The 21,904-nt window shown below is 42.1% G+C and overlaps 1 protein-coding gene across 20 annotated transcripts in view; it reads left to right on the forward strand.

The window, feature by feature from the left end:
• KALRN (kalirin RhoGEF kinase) overlaps positions 1-21,904 on the forward strand; it is a 692,240-nt gene that overhangs the window by 319,251 nt on the left and 351,085 nt on the right. For all 20 annotated transcript variants that reach the window (XM_024991355.2, XM_024991361.2, XM_059886080.1 and 17 more), the window contains exon 10: positions 6,742-6,864. In XM_024991355.2, coding sequence (XP_024847123.1) covers positions 6,742-6,864 — 123 coding nt within the window. The remainder of the gene's footprint in view (positions 1-6,741; positions 6,865-21,904) is intronic.

A 21,904-nucleotide genomic window follows, 5' to 3' on the forward strand; every position in this document is an offset into this window, starting at 1 on the left:
AGCCAGGGAGGGAATCAGTTGGAATTCTGATTTCACAACTGTTTGCTAAACATCTTCATTTCTTTTCATGGTTTTGCCCTTCTTCACACAGAAAGTTCTCACATCAGATTGGTTGAGTTAATTCACTCATTTATTCAGCTGATGTTCTTTGAGGACTTAGCAGTAAACCAAACAAAGCCCCTGCCCGTGTGGGGCTTATATTTAGGAAGTAGAGAAAAACACTACTGCAAACAAACAAATATGTCATAGGTGCTAAGTGATAGCCAGTGAGCTAAATGAATAAGCCATGGAATGTGTTTAAGAAAAGGTTCCAAGTATGTGAAATGGAACCTACACAGTCCTTGGGGCCAGAATGAGCTAGGTGCATTCATGAAAACAGGAGAACGGTCAGAGTACCACAGTGAGTCAAGGGAGAATGGACAAGAACCTAGGTTCCTCTAAGTTATGATGCCCTTAATTTATGATGGTGCACATTTTGGTGATGCTTTAGCCACCTAAACCATTCATGTAAACAGAGCTTAGACATCAACTTAAAACTGTGTTCAAAGGTAGTTGCCTTAAAATGCAGGGTCCTCCTGCATTTTAAGTTGGAGTCCTTCTCCAGTGTTAAGTGAAAGTGAAGTCACTCAGTTGTGTCTGACTCTTTGTGACCGCATGGACTGTAGCCTGCCAGGCTCCTCCATCCATGCAATTTTCCAGGCAACGATACTGGAAAGAGTCACTCTCTCCTTCTCCAAAATTAAGATTCTATCATATTAGAAGAATCAAAAAAATCAGAGTCCCAGGACAGAAAGCAGCTACGCCTTTGATTTTCTCCCATTCACTTGGTTGCATTCATGCCCACAGTTCAGAAAATATCAATACTTCTCTTCAAAAGGACTTTTGTGTTCTCCTTAGCAGCTAGAAATAACTGTCTCCTCCCCTGAAAAACAGAGTCTTGATTGTATACTGGTTGGAATAAACACAATTAGATGAGGAAGAAAGGGGGTGATTAGGGAATTATACATAATGGCTGTTAGATTGACTCCTGAATCCAGTTCAGGATGTGAGTGTCCTCCCTTGGAAAAGGCTGTTCTGGGAAAGGACTAATTCTGGTGAAAAAGTTGGGGAAAGTTGGGGCATGAGAAAGGAGGAAGAACTTTACAAGTGGTTTGCAAGATTACCTGCCTGCTGTTGTGGTGAGGAGTCCTGGGCTGACCAGGACTACTGTCCCCAGTGACAGGGCAAAGAACAGGCCTCCGGCTGAATGGGTTGGCACAGCTTTCCCTGAGACAGTAGGCAGCCATGCTTGCACCTGACTATTCATGTCTATAAATATTCATTGAGTATCTCCTGCGTGTGCAAGGCTGGTGGGGACACTGGGGGCAGGCAAGTGATGAAAGGGTAGCATACAGTGGTGGAAACCTCGTACTTCTTCAGGAACCACCTGCAAAGTGAGGCAGTGCAGAGGGAGGATACACACAAAGGGAGAACTTTGAGTGCAGACTGTGAGAGGTACTGAAATGGAGGGTCCTAGCTAAGGAGTATGGAGCTAGAGACATTCAGAGTCATATGTTGAGAGGACGAGTTTGAGTTGACTTCAGCATGTCTTAAGCAAACCCCTCTGCCAAGTACCATGCTATGTACAGGAATCACAGAGAGGTCAGAGTCTAGTGGAAGAGACCAGCCTGTGGGCAATAATTGTAGTTTGAACAGAGCAGAGAAGAGTGATACCACCCCCAGCCTGAGTGGGCTGTTAAAGAGAAAAGACTTTCCAAAACTAGAGATTTTGAGATGGTGCTTAAAGGATAAATACGAAGGAGCCTGGGAAGTAGATGTAGGGAGAAAAAAAGAGACATTTCATGTGAAGTGAAAAATAGCAAGAACAAAACTCAGAAGGTAACAAGCAGTTTTGGGGATATTGAGAGGTGGGACAGGAATCCGCTGGAGGTGGAGTTTGGGGTGGGTAGGGCTGGTCACAGAGGACTTCACATGTCATGTTAACGCTTCCCTCATAGCTCAGTTGGTAAATCATCTGCCTGCAATGCAGGAGGCCTGGGTTCGATTCCTCGGTCAGGAAGATCCCCTGGAGAAGGAAATGGCAACCCACTCCAGTATTTTTGCCTGGAGAATCCAATGGACAGAGGAGCCTGGTGGGCTCCAGTCCATGGGATAGCAAGAGTTGGACACAACTTAGCAACTAAACCACCACTACCAAAAATTATACCCCAGTGAAATGCCTTCAGGAATGCAAGGGTTAATTTGATGTAAGCCTAAATTTATAATTCTTCAGATGGATTTCATATCCCTAATTTTTTTATCATTAGGATCCAGCTGTATTAATAATTTATAATTTATTTTTAAACCTTCATGTATAAAATTACTCCTTTGAAATTAAAGGCACATCTTGCCAGAATCAGATTGAGAACTATCATTGGGTGCTACTTCCCACTCAAGTTCAGACGCACACCTGTCATTTATCAAAACCAGAATGTGAGTATGCAAATTGAAAGAAAACATGAAAAAATCTGTCATCTGCTATCCCTTGTGATTCACTTGCTTCTGTACCAGTGACAAGTTCCTCTTCCACCCAGTTTTTCAAGGCTTTCTCCTGGAGGGATTAACCTTACACCTGCTTCTTCATCACCCCATGCCCACTCACCAAATCCTAGCCATTTTGTCCCCTAAATATTACTCAAACCTGCCTCCTCACAGACACTGCCATTGGCCTCATCTGAGCTATTATTGCCTCTTGTCAGGATTTCTATAGGAACTTCCTGTTTTCCTGCCTTCATCCAATCGATTCTCCACAAAGCAGTCAGAGCAATAATTTTTAAATCAAATCTGATGGTGTCGTTCTCCTCCTTTAGTTAGCCTTTTAGGGGCTCTTAGGCCAAACACTGGAATGGAGCTCAGCCCACCAAGGCTTAGCTCTATCTGGTGCCTGCCTTCTCTGGGCTCATTTCCTACTAAAGCCTGCTTAAGCCATGCTGATCTTTTCAGTTGCTAACTTGGTTAAGTCCTACTGTCTCTCAGGTCTCAGCTAAACCTCATTTCTTCAGAGTGAGCTTCCCTGGCTTTTGGCACTTTTCACCCTTGCCATTAATGATGAATTGTGTGGTTTCATATCTAGTGCTCATTACCCACCTAGACTGAGTTCCTAGAGTCAGGGCCAGCCCTGCTTTGTTTAATCCTGCACCTCGGGCTGTCCTCTGGCCTGACACTAGGCCACCATAAGACGAACAATATATATTTATTAGAGTATGTGAATAGCCATATCCCACACATGCTTCTCTGCATCCAGAAGACCCTTCCTTCAGACAAAAAATAAAAGGAAAACCTCCTATTGTTGGAAACACTTAAATACCAATTCAAAACCATCAGAAGTATCATTACCTATCATCCTGTACTATCCTAACTATAACTGATAATTGACTATTTTAAATAAGATCTTGTAGATGAGAGAAATTAAATAAAGGGGCACAAATAAGGGGTACCTTGATTGGTGCTTACACTTTGATAGGGTCCGGGGTGAGGCTAGAAACTCAATTTATTCTTCAGCCAGTGATGTTCAGGTTCTGGGTCTCACTAGACTTCCGATGCTGCACATTAATTTACAGTGTGTCGCTAAGTGCCAGGCACTGCTGGTGTCTGCTCACAAGCACCTTTCTCTGCTATGCAGTCCGTGTTAGAACCCTGTATCCCCAGGGTTGGGGACCATGAAATCAAAGGTCAAGAGAGCTTATGAACTGTCTGAAACAAAATCGACAGAAATTATCATTTTGAACAATTCATTGATTACGTTTATCTGTCCTCAGGTACTTCTTCAGTCTCTATGTATTACTAAAGTAATTTTATTCCCTTCCTAAATCTTTTGCTTTTATATTTGTTAAGTTGATTTCCCTGCAGTCCCTGAATCGGCATTGAGGTTGCACTGTTTTCCCCACAGCTCCAGTTCTAATGAAAGAAGTTAGACTAAACGGAGACAATGTAACATCACAGAGCAAAGTTATGTGTAAACTAAGTAAAAGCCTCTTAAATATGAAATAGACTTTTAAGTGGTTAAATTTGAGCTAATTGAGTAAACTAGGTGTCACAAAAGGAAAATAAATTGACATTTTAAAGAAACCAAAATAACTGAAACAGTAAACAAATTGCTTTTAAAAGAAAATGTTTAAAAGTTGTGAAAACACCCCCAGGGAGTATAAAAGCTAACCATTTATGAACTAGTACATACCAAACATTTCTCTCTAACCAATTTGCTTTAGAATATTATTTAGAATATTTATTGAAAATGAAATAGATTGAAATTTTAGAGGTTGAAAATGAAAAGGAACAAAATAAAATTCATGAAAAAAGTGCCAGAGAAGTAGATCACACTTAACTACTCAAAACGAATTTTTAAAAAAAAAAATTATGATCTGAAAATACGTCATAAATTCCAAAGCACTCATGAAAAGCTACAAGACAGCTCTTTTGTATATAAAAATTATCTCCAAGCTTCAGTTCATTCTCAAAAGGGGATTAATGAAAGTTTAAATATGCATAAAAATTATAAAGTTACACCATCCATGGTACACAATATATGGAAAAATTTGTGACTAGAAATGTTTATCTTTGGCTTTGCATGCTAATACCCATCATCCCTTTTACTGTACAGAACTGTGGGATCAAATTGTGGTAAGTCAAGTAAAAATGCACTCTCCTGATTTTTTTTTGCTGAAATATCACCATAAGTAACTCAAAAGAAAAGTAGGCTCTTCTTTATTCTGGGAAAGGGATATTTAAAGTTCCTTTCAGTGCTGCCTTTCAGTGTTTGCAAAAGGTAAAAATTCAGTTCACTTACTATTGCAATTTCTTTCTGCAGATATGCCTCCAGAATATTAAAAAGTATTGTCAGATTTTTGTTAGTGTCTAAAATCTTTTTGATTGAAGTATAGTTGATTTACAATATTGTGTTAGAGTCAGGTGTACAGCAAAGTGATTCCGTTTTATACATATATTTTTTCAGATTAATTTCCATTATTGATTATTATAAGATATTGAATATAGTTCCCTGTGTTATATATAAATTCTTTTTGCTAAAGTGTTTAAGCTCTTTACACTAAGTGTTTAGATAAAGTTATTTTTTAAAGGCTTTTTTCCCCTTTCATTTTCATGGATAATTACCTGACTTGGCTTTATACCATGTACTTTTGTTAAACCTCATTTTTATATTTATATGTGCTTTTCTCTAATACCATCTTGGTATGACTTTATGATATTGAAAGTTTCCATACTTCGTACAATTGCAGACATTAATTTGTCTCAAATGTCAGAGGATGTGAAGCCAAAGGGTAGATTCTGTAGAACCATAACTCCCATGCCTACAATCCAGGCAATGATTTGGTCTCTCTGCTTACCACAGGACAATCTGTAAAAGAAAGTATCTGTAAAATTAAAGTATCCTTTTAAACAGGCCTAGTCCATCTAAATAATTTTCCCAAAAGTCCTTCTAAAATCTGAGAAAGCTAGCACCTCATTAATCAAATGTTTAGTTGAAGTTTACTGTAGTAGGAGTAGAGTCACATTAGTTGAATCTTGGCAGGATCTGCAATAGGTATGTCTGTCCTGTAATTCTGATTTAATTGTGGCCATTTGATTTATTGAATGCCAACTTCTCAGAGCCCAGATAAACTGCTTCCCTTCTCCCTGGGATGCTGCAATTCATGGGGTCGCAGAGGCGGACATGACTGAGTGACTGAACTGAACTGAACTGATGTGGACAAATGCAAAAGGGACTCCAGGCTTTGATCCTGCCTATATTTCAAGGGTTTTACTGCCCCTCAGGACAACATATTTCCTCACCTTCTCAGCATTCCCTCACCCATCCCTCTTTTTCAGCTGCCCTCAACTCCAGGGAAAATGTCTTGAGGCCAATCACTATACCTTAAGTCGGGAGAACATGGAGTTTCTACTGCTTCCCAAGAGCATCAGCGATACTAAAGACCTTACTTTATTTGGTTGATTGGTTGATGCTGATTGGAGGAGAAAGATGAAAAGAAACCAGAGACCACAATTGTCCTGGTGATGGGCTATCTTTAGTACAGTTCCAGTTGGGGATTGACTACTCTGGACTTGACTTCCAGTATTAGGGATGGAGTCCTAGGAGAGCAATGAGGCAGGGTCCCCATGACTTAGTGACACTTCCATGAGCATTTTTATGGTGGAGTGAGAGCGAAGGAACTGCCCTGACCTGATACCGCCTGTATGTGTGCTCAGTGGTTCAGTCATGTCCAACTCTTTGTGACCCCATGGACTGTAGTCTGGCAGGCACCTCTATCCATGGAATTTTCCAGGCAAGAATACTGGAGTGGGTTATCATTTCCTACTCCAGGGGATCTTTCCGACCCAGGGATTACTGCCTAATTTCCTGCAAGTGTGTCTGACTTTATGGTTGGAGTCAAAGTTGTGAGAGGGTTAAACTGTGTCTGGTGGTCTATGTAGCTTGTTTAAAATAATGGGCTTATTAAGGCTGAAAAAACTGAACAAGTAATGAGAGGATATTCTGGAGATCAAAGAGGAGGAGCTGAACTTAGTTAAGGGTGGGATTGTTATATTGCTAATGACAGTAATGAAATCCCTATCATGGATTGAACATTTCCACCTGGACTGCCACTTTCTAATTGGGATGGGACTCTGATAGCCTAGCGGTCACACATGTTGTCACATGTCTTTCCTTTTGCCAAGAAGTCATTGTTTCTGTCTTCCTTCTCTGACTAGGTGTTAGATTGGATTGAAAACCACGGCGAGGCCTTTCTCAGCAAGCACACAGGGGTCGGGAAGTCTCTGCACCGAGCTCGGGCCCTGCAGAAGAGGCACGATGACTTTGAAGAGGTGGCTCAGGTGAGATGTTGTGAATGGTTGTATGTGTTTGGATCCTGGAGAGGGAGACCAGGGCTGTGGCTTTGGTGTTTGGTGGGACATTCTGGGCTGCCTTCCTGCCTGATGCAAGGAGATCCTTGTTTTGGATCACTAGATGAATGGTAAATAAATATTTGTCAACTGCAGACAGTTGCAGTAGAAAGAGTAAGGCAGGGAAGAGGTAGCTGGGAAGGGTATCAGTACAGGATGATAACCCTAACCCCATGCTGTCTTTCCTTACTGAGGTAGAGGAATTGGGTGTAAAATCCGTTGCCAGTTTGCTCATGTAAATTACAGGTCAGAGAGAAAATAGAGTGGGGAGGCTTCCTCTGTCACAGGCATTACTTTTCCCTGTCCAGCCAACAAGTAATCTCTTGATATAATCCACCTCTCCCTGCTCCTGCTTCCTGATTAGACTGTGTCTTTATGAGAGAAGAGAGTGTTGTACCTTCCAAAAGGCTCCTGCTTTTAGGAGGAGTGTTTCCTCCGGAAAGGGAGCGCAGTGGGTGTGGGCCACAGAGGAAACACGGACATGCAGGTGCAGTCACCACATCACTGCCCTGCAAACAGGCCTCTGGAGATGGCCTCATATTCTGGAAATGAATCCTTGTTCATGTCTTGTTCCCTGTCCCCATCCTGGGGAAGGGAGTGGGCAGTGGACCTGCCTAGCATCCTAGAATTGGTAGTCCCCATAGGAAAACCACCCGTGACCATGATGAAGGCAGGTGGACGGACAGTCAGTAGCCAGCTGCCTCAGCTCTGCTTTGTCCTGTGCAGTGTGACCATCATGCTCAAGTGATGAGAAAGGAGGTGATCCAGGCAGGAGAGGGCTCTCTCTTTCTTGCTTCTGTTTTCAACTAGGTGAGGGCCACTGGGAGGAGAGAAGTGGATTTGACCCAGAATTAGATAATTCCTGAGTTAGAGATCAGTGTCAATCAGTGAAAGCATTAGAAACCTGTGCTGGTTGTTATGGGCTGCTGGTTATGAGACAGTCACGAAGGGCATCACACATCGTATGAAGTCAGAGGCTGGGAGCCACGGGTCAGCAGCACTACAGAGGGTCATGACTGAGTGCAGAAACCTCTTTCAGCTTCATGATTTTATGATTCTTTTGACCCAAGGCTGATATGACAAGGGAATTCTGAGCTCCCATTTTCTGCATTCAAGTTTAAAAACTGTCTTGAATGAAAGCAGGAAAAGAGCTGTCTCATCTGTCACAGTCCCTGGAAATATGCCCTTCTGCAGGGAAGAGCAGAGAAGTGGCTACCGGTGGGGACAGGTCTGCTGCTGCTAAGTCGCTTCAGTCATGTCCGACTCTGTTCGACCCCATTGACGGCAGCCCACCAGGCTCCCCCATCGCTGGGATTCTCCAGGCAAGAACACTGGAGTGGGCTGCCATTGCCTTCTCCAGGGACAGGTCTAGAGCAGCACAAAGTCCCTGAACCAACACTTCTCCGCTCATGGGATAGTGGATGCACCTTTGAGTCTCACTGCTTGTTACTGTTTGAGGTAAAGATATTTAAGGCAGTCATTAAAATAAATAGAAAGAAATTATATCTGTGAAGAATGAATGTTGCAATTCATTATCTGTCATTAAACTTTAACTTAAATCTTGTGTTGATTACCTTTGAATACATTTTAATTCATTTGAAGGAAATTAATTAAGTATTTATGAGTCCTCCTTCATCCTGCAGATGGCACTCTTTCAACAGCCTATGTAGAAGCCGAGCTGCGTGAGTAAGGGAGCCTCAGTCATGACAGCCTGACAGACAGATGGTGAGGGGTCAAGGCCAGGGGGCTCACCAACAGGTGTCTCTGCAGGCCTTTCTAGTCTAAGCTGCTGAGATTGTCCATGCTCAAATATAGAAGAGCTGGGGACCAGGAGACCCCTTCTGGTCCAGACAGATACTTGACTCAAGTTGCCCATAAACTTAACAAATGACTCAGGTGATAGAGTAAATCAGATTTTTTAAAAACACTTATTACATACATACACACACACGTTATATATATGTGTGTATATATGTGTATTGTGTGTGTGTGTGTGTGTGTGTATATATATATATATATATATATATATATATATAAATGTGTGTGTGTGTTGCATGTTAAATGTCACTGGCGGTATAAACAAGCATAGGAATGGAATTGAGCATAGCTGTCCGGGGACAGATGCGTCCCTATCTGCTCAGGAGGTAGAATGGGCAATGGTGCTGCCATTTTGTCCTGAGATATTTTCTATAACTCAGGGGAGTATACAAATGCTTGTGGTTTAGAGAGCAGCTGTGCCCACTCTGTTAATGGTCTGCTGTATGACCTCATTATCTGAAATGCCAGACTCTCTGTAAGCTGGTTTAGTCAAAAATTAGCAAGCATTCACATTCAAATATATATTTTTTAAAATCTCAAAGCCACAAGTCACATTTAAGTAGCTAAGCACTAGTGTAACATTTTTGAAAGAACAGACCATTCAAAGAAAGAGTTAAAGAAATATTAAAAACACAGTCACAATTAGGTACTTCATTCAGTAATTTCTGATTAGTTATTTCTCTAGCTGATCCTTGCTTTTCTTCAACCTTGAATACATTTTTAAAAAACCTCATTCTGAGTCTTAGGGTCAAAAAAAGGCAAAAAATGGAAGAGAAACATTTTGGTGGACCTACTAATGACCTTGCCCCTAAACGATATTCAAAGTATAATCAGCTAACTTACCAGGGTAGTAGGGGTGAGGAGAATAGGATAATTCATAGAGATGGATAGCCTATGTCCACAGAATTGGACAATTACACTCAGTTTCCATGTCCCATCAAGTCTCTGTGTAGTGCCCTGTAGAAAATGAAACAAATGCATAGTTTCTGTCTTGCAGAACTCACAATCTAATGAAAAACATGCAGCCAGAGTATTCTAACCCTCTTAAGAAGTCCTGCAGTAAGAGAGGGGACGTAATCTTTACTCTTTTAGAATTTTCAAGGAGTACATCTAGTGAAACCGAGATAAAGCCTTAGTTCATTTGATGATCCAAAAAATATGGCTGCCTAGAGGTAGTGTAGTGACCTTTGGAGTAAGTTCCATCTTTCTTGTCACTCCTGAGATGGCAACCAATTATAGCAGCTGCAAATGCAAGCAGAAGGAAGAGCGGGGAGAGATTAAGTAGATACTTTTTCACACACCAGTTTATTAGAGATGATGAAAGCTTCTTAGGCAGGATGGAAAAAATGGTGAGAAAGCCAGGAAAATGCTGATAAATTAATGTCATGAAGTGGGCAAGTGGAAGAATGTGAAACAGCAGAGAAATGAAGGACAGTCTTACCCTTTGGAGCTTGCCTGGCACTCTTCCCACTGGGGCGGACTCAATACATTCCTCTTTCTCCTTCTCTCGCTAGGGAGAAGTTACTGGCATGAGCTGATGGGAGGGGTCTTGTGACCACTGTCAGGAAGAAGAAAGATATTTTATATAGTGGATAATTCCCAAACAAGGGTTTTTAAGGTCATGTTCTATAGACTTGATGTGGAAAATTGAGAGGCGGTCGGAGCCAATATCCAAGATATTATATAGAGCCTGCCAAGAACTTCTTATCAAGACTGTGAATTGCCCACCGCCCCCGCCACCACTTTTGCTGCTTCCTGTGTGGAACAGACAGCAAACTCAGAAGAACTGGGAGTCCGTTCTTAATGGCTAAGTTCTGGGTGGCACACCGAAAGATTCAGAAGCACAAATGGTGTTTCTATCTCTTGTTCTGTATGATGGAAGTGACTATGAGAAAGAAGGGAGGCTGAGAAACAAATGATTTCCTGTGTAAATGATGTTTTAAAAAGTCTTTTGGACGATATCCTGCAAAGCCAGGATGACGGACTTCTGGCAAGGGGCAGAGTGCATCTTGTAAAGATTGAGAAGGATGTGCTTTGGCAGGAAACGTTGATCTGTCTAGAAGGATTTAAGTGAATTTTGAGATGGAAGGAGAAATTACCCCAGTAAAGCCAAAACCAGATATGTGAGGCCCACAGGTAACACAGAAAGAAGCATTTGCTGAAGGAAATGCCCGTAGGTCAACTTAAGTTAGAAAAATACCAAAAATACAGATTGTAAACAATATTTGTAGTCTCTCTTATCCATATATCAACAAAAGGCATGTGTAATAAGTAAGGTACTTAGACTTTAACAAAAGATAAATGTAAATATTCCTGAGACTTTAGGGTATTAAGCATAAGTAAAAAATGGCAATTGTATAAGGTTTTCTGTTTAGACTCTTTTCATAGGAGGGCTAAGGATATATTAGAAAGGTTCTTATCTATATGAGATCTACAAGCCTGAGGGTAGTAAACAATATGAAGAAATAAGAGAGATTAAAGGAGAGCAAACAGAAAGCCATGCTTGTGACTCAAGAGGACCATAGTCTCCTCTGTTAGACGGAGGATATAGGAATGTCTGATATGGTTTCAGTTCTGGCTCAGGGAAAACTGTAGTGGTTATGAGAACCCTCAAATTTCCTGGCATCTCCTGTAAATTGTGACACCGTAAATAAAACATTAATAAGTTGATGAGAGCAAAGTGTTCTATTAATACAATGTAGAGAGAGGATCATTTTAGAAAAGCTTGAAAGACTCTCAAGAACCTTGACCTTTAGATTAAAGAGTTTAGACATTTCTCTTAAAGGGGAATATTAAAGACATTTGAGTGATGATACAAATTAAAATATAATCTCTCAACCAGAGAAATAAGAATTTCTTTATGCACTATTTAGATCATATGAGAATATTGTGCCTAATTCTAGAAAATATATTTTCAAAAGGCTATTGACAAACTGTGCTGTGATTGTTGGAAGCCTGCCAAGATAGCGACATTGAAATAACTGGATATGTTCAATTATATGTTCAATTATGTTCAATTATTTTGAGTAAATATTTTTTTATGGAAGGTTGGGGTGGGTGGAGGTTTGATAGTTGAAATCTTCCTGTAGAAGAGATAGGGTGAAAGGTATTGTGAAGCTAATTTTAGCTTAACTCATGTATCATTTCCAACCCACAATTACTTTTTTATACACTATCCAAAGCCAGAATGAAATGTCTTGTGATGCAGTGTGCTTCTTATCATGGGAGGTTTTACATTAGAGGCAACTCTTTTTTCCTTAAACATCCTCAAGTTTTTCCCATCTTAAAAAAAACAAACAAATGAATAAAAAGAAACCCTACTTCCCATTTCTCCTTCCCTTGAACGCCCAAGTTCTTAAGAGAACAGTTTGTAGTTGCATGGGCACTTACTTCCTTACCTCCTAGATGCCCTTTGACCTCTGCCATTGGGCTTCTGTTCTCTGTACTCAATAGAGGTTAATCTTACCAAAGTCTCCACCTGAACGTTTCTTTTTGTTTGTTAAATCCAAAGGATACTCTTTAGATATTGGTCTTCCTGCAGCATTTGACCCTGTCAGCCACTTTTTAAATTCCCTCGTTGTCAGCCTTCCATGACATCTGGATCTCATGGTTTCCACATGACTTTCTTACTGGTCCTTCTTAGGCTCTTCTACTTTTCCCCAGGATTTGTTCCCCAGACCTTCTCTTCTCCCTTTACACTGCCTGCATGATTTTATACTCTTTCCCACTCTCAGTTGGCCCCCTGCTCTGATGGCTTCCAGATCCATGTCTTGTCTCTGGTCTCACCCTGTGCTTCCTGTTTGAAAACCCACTGGCTTTCTGGACATTTCCACTTCAATTTTTCAGAGGATTCTCCAACCTAATGTCTCCAAAATTTATTTGATCATCTTCTACTCCTTCCAGGTATACTCTTACCCCTGTGTTCCCTGTGCCAGTGAATAGCACCAACCATCCAGCTGCTTGAGCTAGAAATGTGGGAGTCATTCTTGACTCTCACTCCTCCTGAATCCTTCACAAAATTCTACTGACTATATCTTTAATGTCCCTTTTCTTCCATCTTCTTTACCACTGCCCCAGATCAGAGTCTCATTATCTCTTGATTGGATTATTGCAGTATTCTCCTGTTTTCCCTGACTCTAGTCATGGTCTCCTTAAATCCATGCACAACTTGCTACAGAGTGGTTTTCCTAAAATGCACATCTCATTGTGTTACTCCATTTGTTATGGTACTCATGGGTATCTTCCCATTGGGATTAAGTTCAAACTTTTTTTTTTTTTTTTAAATAAAGGACAGCTTGGCTCTTATTTTTCTGTCTGTGCAGAATTTCTCTAGTTGTGGCAAGTAGGGGCTACTCTCTAGTTGCAGTGCATGGGCGTTTCATTGCAATGGCTTCTCTTGTTGCAGAGTACGGGCTCTAGAGCTCAGATTCAGTAGTTGTGGCACATAGGCTTAGTTTTGCCTCTCAGCATGTGGGGTCTTCCCGGACCAGGGATTGAAGCCATGTCCCTTGCATTGACAGGGAGATTCTTACCATCTAGACTCAAAGAAAGTCCCTCAAGCTCTTGATACTAGAACCTGACTGCTGACCTCTCTGGTTTTACCTTTTATCCCTTCTGTGCTCCCTCTACCCCACTCTATACTTTTGCTGTCTCAGGGTTTTAACTGAACAGGTCATGCTCCCAAGTCTCAATGCAGTCTCCTCTTTAATCCTTCCTGGCTCTTTAACTACCCTGACCAATTTCTGTTCATCTTTGAGTACTCATCAAGTCTTACCTCTTCCTTCTCCCTTTTGAGGAGATCCTAATAACAACAGTACTAAAGATAATAACATGGACAGAGGGGCCTGGTGGGTTACAGTTCATGGGGTCACAAAGAGTCAGACACAACTGAGTGACTAACAACAACAATAATAATAACAGTAACGCTGAGTACTTTCTATGTGCCAGACCCTGTTCACTTCATTCTCATAACATCCCATGAGTTAGGTATTGACATTCCCATTTACAGACAAGGAATCTAAGGCAAAGAAGTAAAACAATAGGTCGAGTTGGCAGAACTAGTAAGTGGTGGAACTGGGATTCAAATCCCAGTAGTCTGACTCCAAAGCCCTGGCTCTCAACCCTTTTGCTGCAGAGTCTCTTGATTCACAAAGCTCTGGATGTCTCTGGGATCAGACCTGGCAGGATGCTCAGTTCTACCCCAGAACCAGTTCCTAGTCCTTTTTGTGTATGGATCTGGGTGACCCCTCAGACAGCCACACGTTAGCCTGTGGCCACAGGACTGCTGAGTGACACTCTTTCCCGCCTTGTGTCTAAGAATTCCCTTGGATTTCAGGGTCACCTACATGACCCTCTATGACATCTTCTTATCTAAAGGTTTTGTGTGACCCCAGAGCTGTGGAATCCTATGACTGCCTCTCACTATTCTCTGCCTATCCTCTGCCTCATCTGAAACACATGTACCCACGGTTGGTGATAGCTTGCTATGCTTTCTGCTGGAGCTTGGCCTATCTAACAATTAACTTGGCCAGTATCTGGCCTGAGTCTTCATTTCCATTTCCTAGCAAAAAGTGGACTACACTTGACCCAGCCCAGGATATTATTTTGTCTCTTCCTTTTTACCTTATGCTGAAGTCAGGCATTCATTAACAAAACCTCCTTGTTTTCAGACCACATCCCCCTTGATAGCTCCATGAACCTATTTGAGACATCCCTCTCAGTTGTAATTTTTACAATATAGTAAAGAAAAGTGTAGCATTTGCAGTCAATCTGTTCTTTCCTTTTGTTGGCCTTGGACCCTGTGATAATCAATTTTCCTGAGACTCAGTGTCATGTCTAAAATGGAGATAGTGATACCTCCCCTGAAGACTGAGGGTCAGAAATAACACATGGAATGTGCCTAATAGAGCATTTGGTTCATAGGTGGTGCCTGGTGAATGGTGGCCTCTGCAGCAGCAGTGGTGACCATGGTAGTGGTGGTGATGGGATACTTCCAAGCCTCACTCCCCTCCAGGAAGGGTTGTCATGTGCCGTACTGTCACCTTTCAAGACTCAGCCTGGTGTGGTCTGTGTGTGCTGTGCCAAGTTGCTTCAATTGTGTCCGACTCAAGACTGCTGGGAGAAATATCAATAATCTCAGATATGCATATGATACCACCCTTATGGCAGAAAATGAAGAGGAACTAAAAAGCCTCTTGATGAAGGTGAAAGAGGAGAGTGAAAAAGTTGGCTTAAAGCTCAACATTCAGAAAACGAAGATCATGGCATTCAGTCCCATCACTTCATGGCAAATAGATGGGGAAACAGTGGAAACAGTGTCAGACTTTATTTTTGGGGCTCCAAAATCACTGCAGATGGTGATTGCAGCCATGAAATTAAAAGGCACTTACTCCTTGTAAGGAAAGTTATGTCCAACTTAGATAGCATATTCAAAAGCAGAGACATTACTTTGCCAACAAAGGTCTGTCTAGTCAAGGCTATAGTTTTTCCAGTAGTCATGTATGGATGTGAGAGTTGGACTGTGAAGAAAGCTGAGCACCAAAGAATTGATGCTTTTGAACTGTGGTGTTGGAGAAGACTCTTGAGAATCCCTTGGACTGCAAGGAGATCCAACCAATCCATTCTAAAGAAGATCAGTCCTGGATGTTCTTTGGAAGGAATGATGCTGAAGGTGAAACTCCAGTACTTTGGCCACCTCATGCGAAGAGTTGACTCATTGGAAAAGACTCTGATGCTGGGAGGGATTGGGGGCAGGAGGAGAAGGGGATGGCAGAGGATGAGATGGCTGGAGGCATCACCAACTTGATGGACGTGAGTTTGAGTGAACTCCGGGAGTTGGTGATGGACAGGGAGGCCTGGCGTGCTGCGATTCGTGGGGTCGCAAAGAGTCGGACACGACTGAGTGACTGAACTGACTGAACTGACTGACTGTGACCCTATGGACTGTAGCCTGCCAGGCTCCTCTATCCATAGGCAAGAATACTAGAGTGTATTCCCATGCCTTCCTCCAGGGAATCTTCCTGACCCAGGGATCAAACCCTTGTCTCAGGCATCTCCTGCATTGGCAGGAAGGTTCTTTACCACTGGCGCCATCTGGGAAGCCCCAGGTGTTGCCTGGTCTGCCTAATTATGTTTGAAAAAGTAAGCTTGTCCTTTGAGATGGGTCAGGTGCCGACTGGAAAGATCAGCTACAGGAACTAAGCTTGGCCCTCAGATTAAGCATATGGAAGAGGGGTCCATCCAATATGACCAGTCAGAATCATGGAAAAGCAATAGAGTAATGGTACATTCAGCCTTGGGCTGATAGGGGGTACCAAGCATTGGGCATCTGGGAGTCAGTGTATTCAGAAATCTGAGGAGGAAGATTGGTGGTTTGCATTGAGAAGACTCTTAACAGATAGCAAGCTCTCTTAACAGCTAGCAGGCTTCAGTTACTGTGCTGCAAATCAGAGGCAGGTTTGCTAGGGCACCAGGTAAGGCAGGGATAGGGGTAAAAGCCATATTACCAAATGTGAACACCAGGGCAAGGCTGAGTTAGCTGCCAGTGAGACCTGATATGGAGGACTAGCCTGTTGGTAAGACATGTGACACCATTTGATTTCTGTCATGGGACTGAATCTGAGCCTACAAGGGGCCTCAGCAAAGGGGAAGGAAGGGGAGAGAGTCTGGGTACCAAGTGAGAGCGCTCTCCCTTCTAAAGGGTTCAGTGCTCTTCCTTAGAGGGACCCCAGTGTGTGGGCACTACTTCCACAAGGTGACCACATATTTACCTTGCACAGTGAGACTAACACACTGGTGGGAAGAATCAAGTTGCTGACCTCAGAGAGTGCTGATGTGGTTTAGAAAGGAAACCAGGAAAGCTCTTCCAGAGAAGAGCTTCCTCATCTGCCCGGTATTGATTCTGAAAGCAAGCCATGTATTACCATGTCTTCCAACAGTTGATTTCAAACCATACTGGCTTCCTTTCTCTTCTGCCTTTCTTTCATTTCTGTGACACTGGGCCCACAGGGTAGGCCTCTGGAAGCCAGCATTGTTGTAGCTGAAAGGGAGAAGGAGACCGTGATGGATTTGCATATAGGGGAATGTATGCAAATTATACAATGAAAATATTTCTCCTGGATAAAAACATTTTGAGAGTGTTTTAAACCTGTGCTATAAGCAGGTAAAAATAAGTAATAAAAATAACTGCCATTTACGGAATACATACCTTTATAAGAAATATCTCATTTCATCCTTGAAACAATTCTGTGCAGTAGATTTTAATGTTGTCCTCAATTTCCAGATGAAAAAATCAGGCCTAGAGATGATCATTCAAGTGTTGGAGACAAGCTTTGAACCCAGACAGTCTGATACCAGAGCCCATGCTTCTAGCTCATGTACATTCAGAGTAATGGGAAAAACTGAGCTTATTCAATTCTCATTTTGTATTTTTTCCAAATGAAGCTTCTATTTTATTTTTTAAAAATTTCTAATTACAAAACCACACATTTTCAATATAGAAGTTCAGTTCAGTTCAGTCGCTCAATCGTGTCTGACTCTTTGTGACCCCATGAACCACAGCACACCAGGCCTCCCTGTCCATCACCAACTCCAGGAGTCCAACCAAACCCATGTTCTTCAAGTCGATGATGCCATCCAACCATCTCATCCTCTGTTGTCCCCTTCTCCTCCTGCCCTCAATCTTTGCCAGCATCAGGGTCTTCTCCAATGAGTCAGCTCTTCTCATCAGGTGGCCAAAGTATTGGAGTTTCACCTTCAACATCAGTCCTTCCAATGAACACCCAGGACTCATCTCCTTCAGGATGGAAGGGTTGGATCTCGTTGCAGTCCAAGAGATTCTCAAGAGTCTTCTCCAACACCACAGTTCAAAAGCATCAATTCTTCGGCACTCAGCTTTCTTTATAATCCAACTCTCACATCCATACATGACCACTGGAAAAACCTCAGCCTTGACGAGACGGACCTTTGTTGGCAAAGTAATGTCTCTGCTTTTCAATATGCTATCTAGGTTGGTCATAACTTTCCTTCCAAGGAGTAAGCATCTTTTAATTTCATGGCTGCAATCACCATCTACAGTGATTTTGGAGCCCCCAAAAATAAAGTCTGACACTGTTTCCACTGTTTCCCCATCTATCTGTCATGAAGTGATGGGACCAGATGTCATGATCTTCGTTTTCTGAATGTTGAGCTTTAAGCCAACTTTTTCACTCTCCTCTTTCACTTTCATCAAGAGGCTCTTTAGTTTCTCTTCACTTTCTGCCATAAGGGTGATGTCATCTGCATATCTGAGGTGATTGATATATCTCCCGGCAATCTTGATTCCAGCTTGTGGTTCTTCCAGCCCAGCGTTTCTCATGATGTACTCTGCATAGAAGTTAAATAAGCAGGGTGACAATGTACAGCCTTGACATACACCTTTTCCTATTTGGAACCAGTCTGTTGTTCCATGTCCAGTTCTAACTGTTGCTTCCTGACCTGCATATAGGTTTCTCAAGAGGCAGGTCAGACGGTCTGGTATTCCCGTCTCTTGAAGAATTTTCCACAGTTTATTGTGATCCACACAGTCAAAGGCTTTCGCATAGTCAATAAAGCAGAAATAGATGTTTTTCTGGAACTCTCTTGCTTTTTCCATGATCCAGAGGATGTTGGCAATTTGATCTCTGGTTCCTCTGCCTTTTCTAAAACCAGCTTGAACATCTGGAAGTTCACAGTTCATGTATTGCTGAAGCCTGGCTTGGAGAATTTTGAGCATTACTTTACTAGCGTGTGAGATGAGTGCGATTGTGCAGTGGTTGGAGCATTCTTTGGCATTGCCTTTCTTTGGGATTGGAATGAAGACTGACCTTTTCCAGTCCTGTGGCCACTGCTGAGTTTTCCAAATTTGCTGGCATATTGAGTGCAGCACTTTCACAGCATCATCTTTCAGGATTTGGAATAGCTCAACTGCAATTCCATCAACTCTACTAGCTTTGTTCGTAGTGATGCTTTCTAAGGCCCACTTGACTTCACATTCCAGGATGTCTGGCTCTAGGTCAGTGATCACACCATCATGATTATCTGGGTCATGAGGATCTTTTTTGTACGGTTCTTCTGTGTATTCTTGCCACTTCTTCTTAATATCTTCTGCTTCTGTTAGGTCCCTACCGCTTCTGTCCTTTATTGAGCCCATCTTTACATGAAATATTCCCTTGGTATCTCTAATTTTCTTGAATATTTCTGACAGAATGTGGTCCACTGGAGAAGGGAATGGCAAACCACTTCAGTATTCTTGCCTTGAGAACCCCATGAATAGTATAAAAGGCAAAAAGATAGGACACTGAAAGATGAACTCCCCAGGTCAGTAGGTGCCCAAGATGCTACTGGAGATCAGTGGAGAAATAACTTCAGAAAGAATGAAGGGATGGAGCCAAACCAAAAACAACACCTAGTTGTGAATGGGACTGGTGATAGAAGCAAAATTTGATGCTGTAAAGAGCAGTATTGCATAGGAACCTGGAATGTTAGGTCCATGAATCAAGGCAAATTGGAAGTGGTCAAACAGGAGATGGCAAGAGTGAACATTGACATTCTAGGAATCAGTGAACTAAGATGGACTGGAATGGGTGAATTTAACTCAGATGACCATTATATCTACCACTGTGGGCAGGAATCCCTTAGAAGAAATGGAGTAGCCATCATAGTCATCAAAAGAGTCTGAAATGCAGTACTTGGATGCAATCTCAAAAACGACAGAATGATCTCTGTTCATTTACAAGGCAAACAATTCAGTATCACGATAATTCAAGTCTATGCCCCAACCAGTAACGCCAAAGAAGCTGAAGTTGAACGGTTCTATGAAGACCCACAAGACCTTTTATAACTAACACCCCAAAAAGATGTCCTTTTCATTATAGGGGACTGGAATGCAAAAGTAGGAAGTCAAGAAACACCTGGAAGAACAGGCAGATTTGGCCTTGGAGTACAGAATGAAGCAGGGTAAAGGCTAATAGAGTTCTGCCAAGAGAACACACTGGTCATAGCAAACACCCTCTTCCAACAATACAAGAGAAGACTCTATACGTGGACATCACCAGATGGTCAATACCGAAATCAGATTGATTATATTCTTTGCAGACAAAGATGGAGAAGCTCTATACAATCAGCAAAAACAAGACCAGGAGCTGACTGTGGCTCGGATCATGAACTCCTTATTGCCAAATTCAGACTGAAATTGAAAGTGGAGAAAACCACTAGACCATTCAGGTATGACCTAAATCCAATCCCTTATGACTATACAGTGGAAGTGAGAAATAGATTTAAGGGCCTAGATCTGATAGACAGAGTGCCTGATGAACTATGGATGGAGGTTCATGACATTGTACAGGAGACAGGAATCAAGAACACCCCCAAGAAAAAGAAAGGCAAAAAAGCAAAATGGCTGTCTGAGGAGGTCTTACAAATAGCTGTGAAAAGACAGGAAGCAAACAGCAAAGGGTAAAAGGAAAAATATACCCATATGAATATAGAAATACAGACAAGCCTAAAGGAACAAAAATATTTTACCCACTCAGTTGTCTGTCTTAGTTGCTAATACTTTGGTGTTAATTCTTTCAGATATTTATTCTTCCATTATTTATACATATATGTATGTTGGTTGTCAGCTTTTCTCACTTAATGATATATCCATGTTAATGGATAAATATCTACAGTGGTTCTGTTTTTGTTTTTTTGGTGATGAAGTCTTTTATATTGAGACTTTTTACTCTTTCCCAGATTCTAGTAACTATAATTATAGGCTATTAAAGTAGGTACAGTTATAAGTTGGTAAAGAGAAGCAAAATAAGCATTGAAAACAGAGGGCTAGGTTTAAGCCAAATGTTCAGAATCATTTCCCAAGAGAAAGCTTCAGAGAATGGCAACTTACTTACAAATGCCCTCCCAAGACTTTCCAGTTCCCCATTGTAGATGCATGTATATTAGAGGAATGTGAGGACATTCTGAGCCCCTAAAATTGGCTAAGATGATGGTGGAGACGGTGATGGTGGAGGTGGTGGTGGTGGGTGGGTGGGGAATCCTTCAAAACATTCATAGTTGTAGCCTCTCTCCTCCTCCCCCTTCTTCCCTCTCTGCTTTTTCTGTACCTCCCATTTTCTTTTTTTCCATTTTGTTTGTTCCATCTCCTCTTGGGAGATCCTTTCCTGAAATCAGGGTTCTAGCCAGGATCCAGGATGCAGCACTTGGTTCTGACCCAAGTGTGGTTTTAGGTGGTAGTACTTTCCAGGACCCCTAAGAGCTGTGTGACGTGAGTCCTCTGTAGCTGTGATGGGCAAATCAGGAGTTTCTGGGCTCTAGGGTAAAGGCTTTTGAGAACTTGTGACTGGAGTGCTTCTGGGACAAGGGTTCCAGGAACCAGCACCTAAGAGCTTCAGGTGAAAGGGTTTCAGGCTAAATATTATGAAAACTGAAAGCTAAACTTACATCACCAACAAGAACAGCCCACCAAATAGACATGTTTTTTTTCTCTTCTGCTGAGCAACTGGAGATATTTCATGAACCAATTATGTTTGGAATAATTTTTTAATAGGAGGAAAAAAAAGCCCACTGCCAAGTTCTGACAGGCATAAAGCATTACATCTGGTTATTCCACATGGATAGGCAAGCAGGTTTGGGACAGAGGGAGCTGAGTTCCTGTGGCCTCCTGTGGTACCAGGTGATATCCAAGCCTCATTGGGATAGGATCCCTTTATTTGTCTCAGGATATGCAAGGCAGCTGCCCAGCCGGCCCAAGGCACTACCTCTTGGGTTTCAGTAGAGACTAGTATGGGCTTCCCTGGTGGTTCAGACAGTAAAGAATCTGCCTGCAGTGCAGGATACCCGGGTTCAATCCCTGGGTTGGAAGGATCCCCTAGAGAAGGGAATGGCTAATGCAGGTATAACCTAAATCAAATCCCTTATGATTATACAGTGGAAGTCAGAAATAGATTTAAGGGACTAGATCTGATAGATAGAATGCCTGATGAACTATGGAATGAGGTTCATGACATTGTACAGGAGACAGGGATCAAGACCATCCCCATGGAAAAGAAATGCAAAAAATCAAAATGGCTGTCTGGGGAGGCCTTACAAATAGCCGTGAAAGGAAGAGAAGTGAAAAGCAAAGGAGACAAAGAAAGAT

Source organism: Bos taurus, chromosome 1, assembly GCF_002263795.3.
Source record: "Bos taurus isolate L1 Dominette 01449 registration number 42190680 breed Hereford chromosome 1, ARS-UCD2.0, whole genome shotgun sequence".
Classification (NCBI taxonomy): domain Eukaryota; kingdom Metazoa; phylum Chordata; class Mammalia; order Artiodactyla; family Bovidae; genus Bos; species Bos taurus.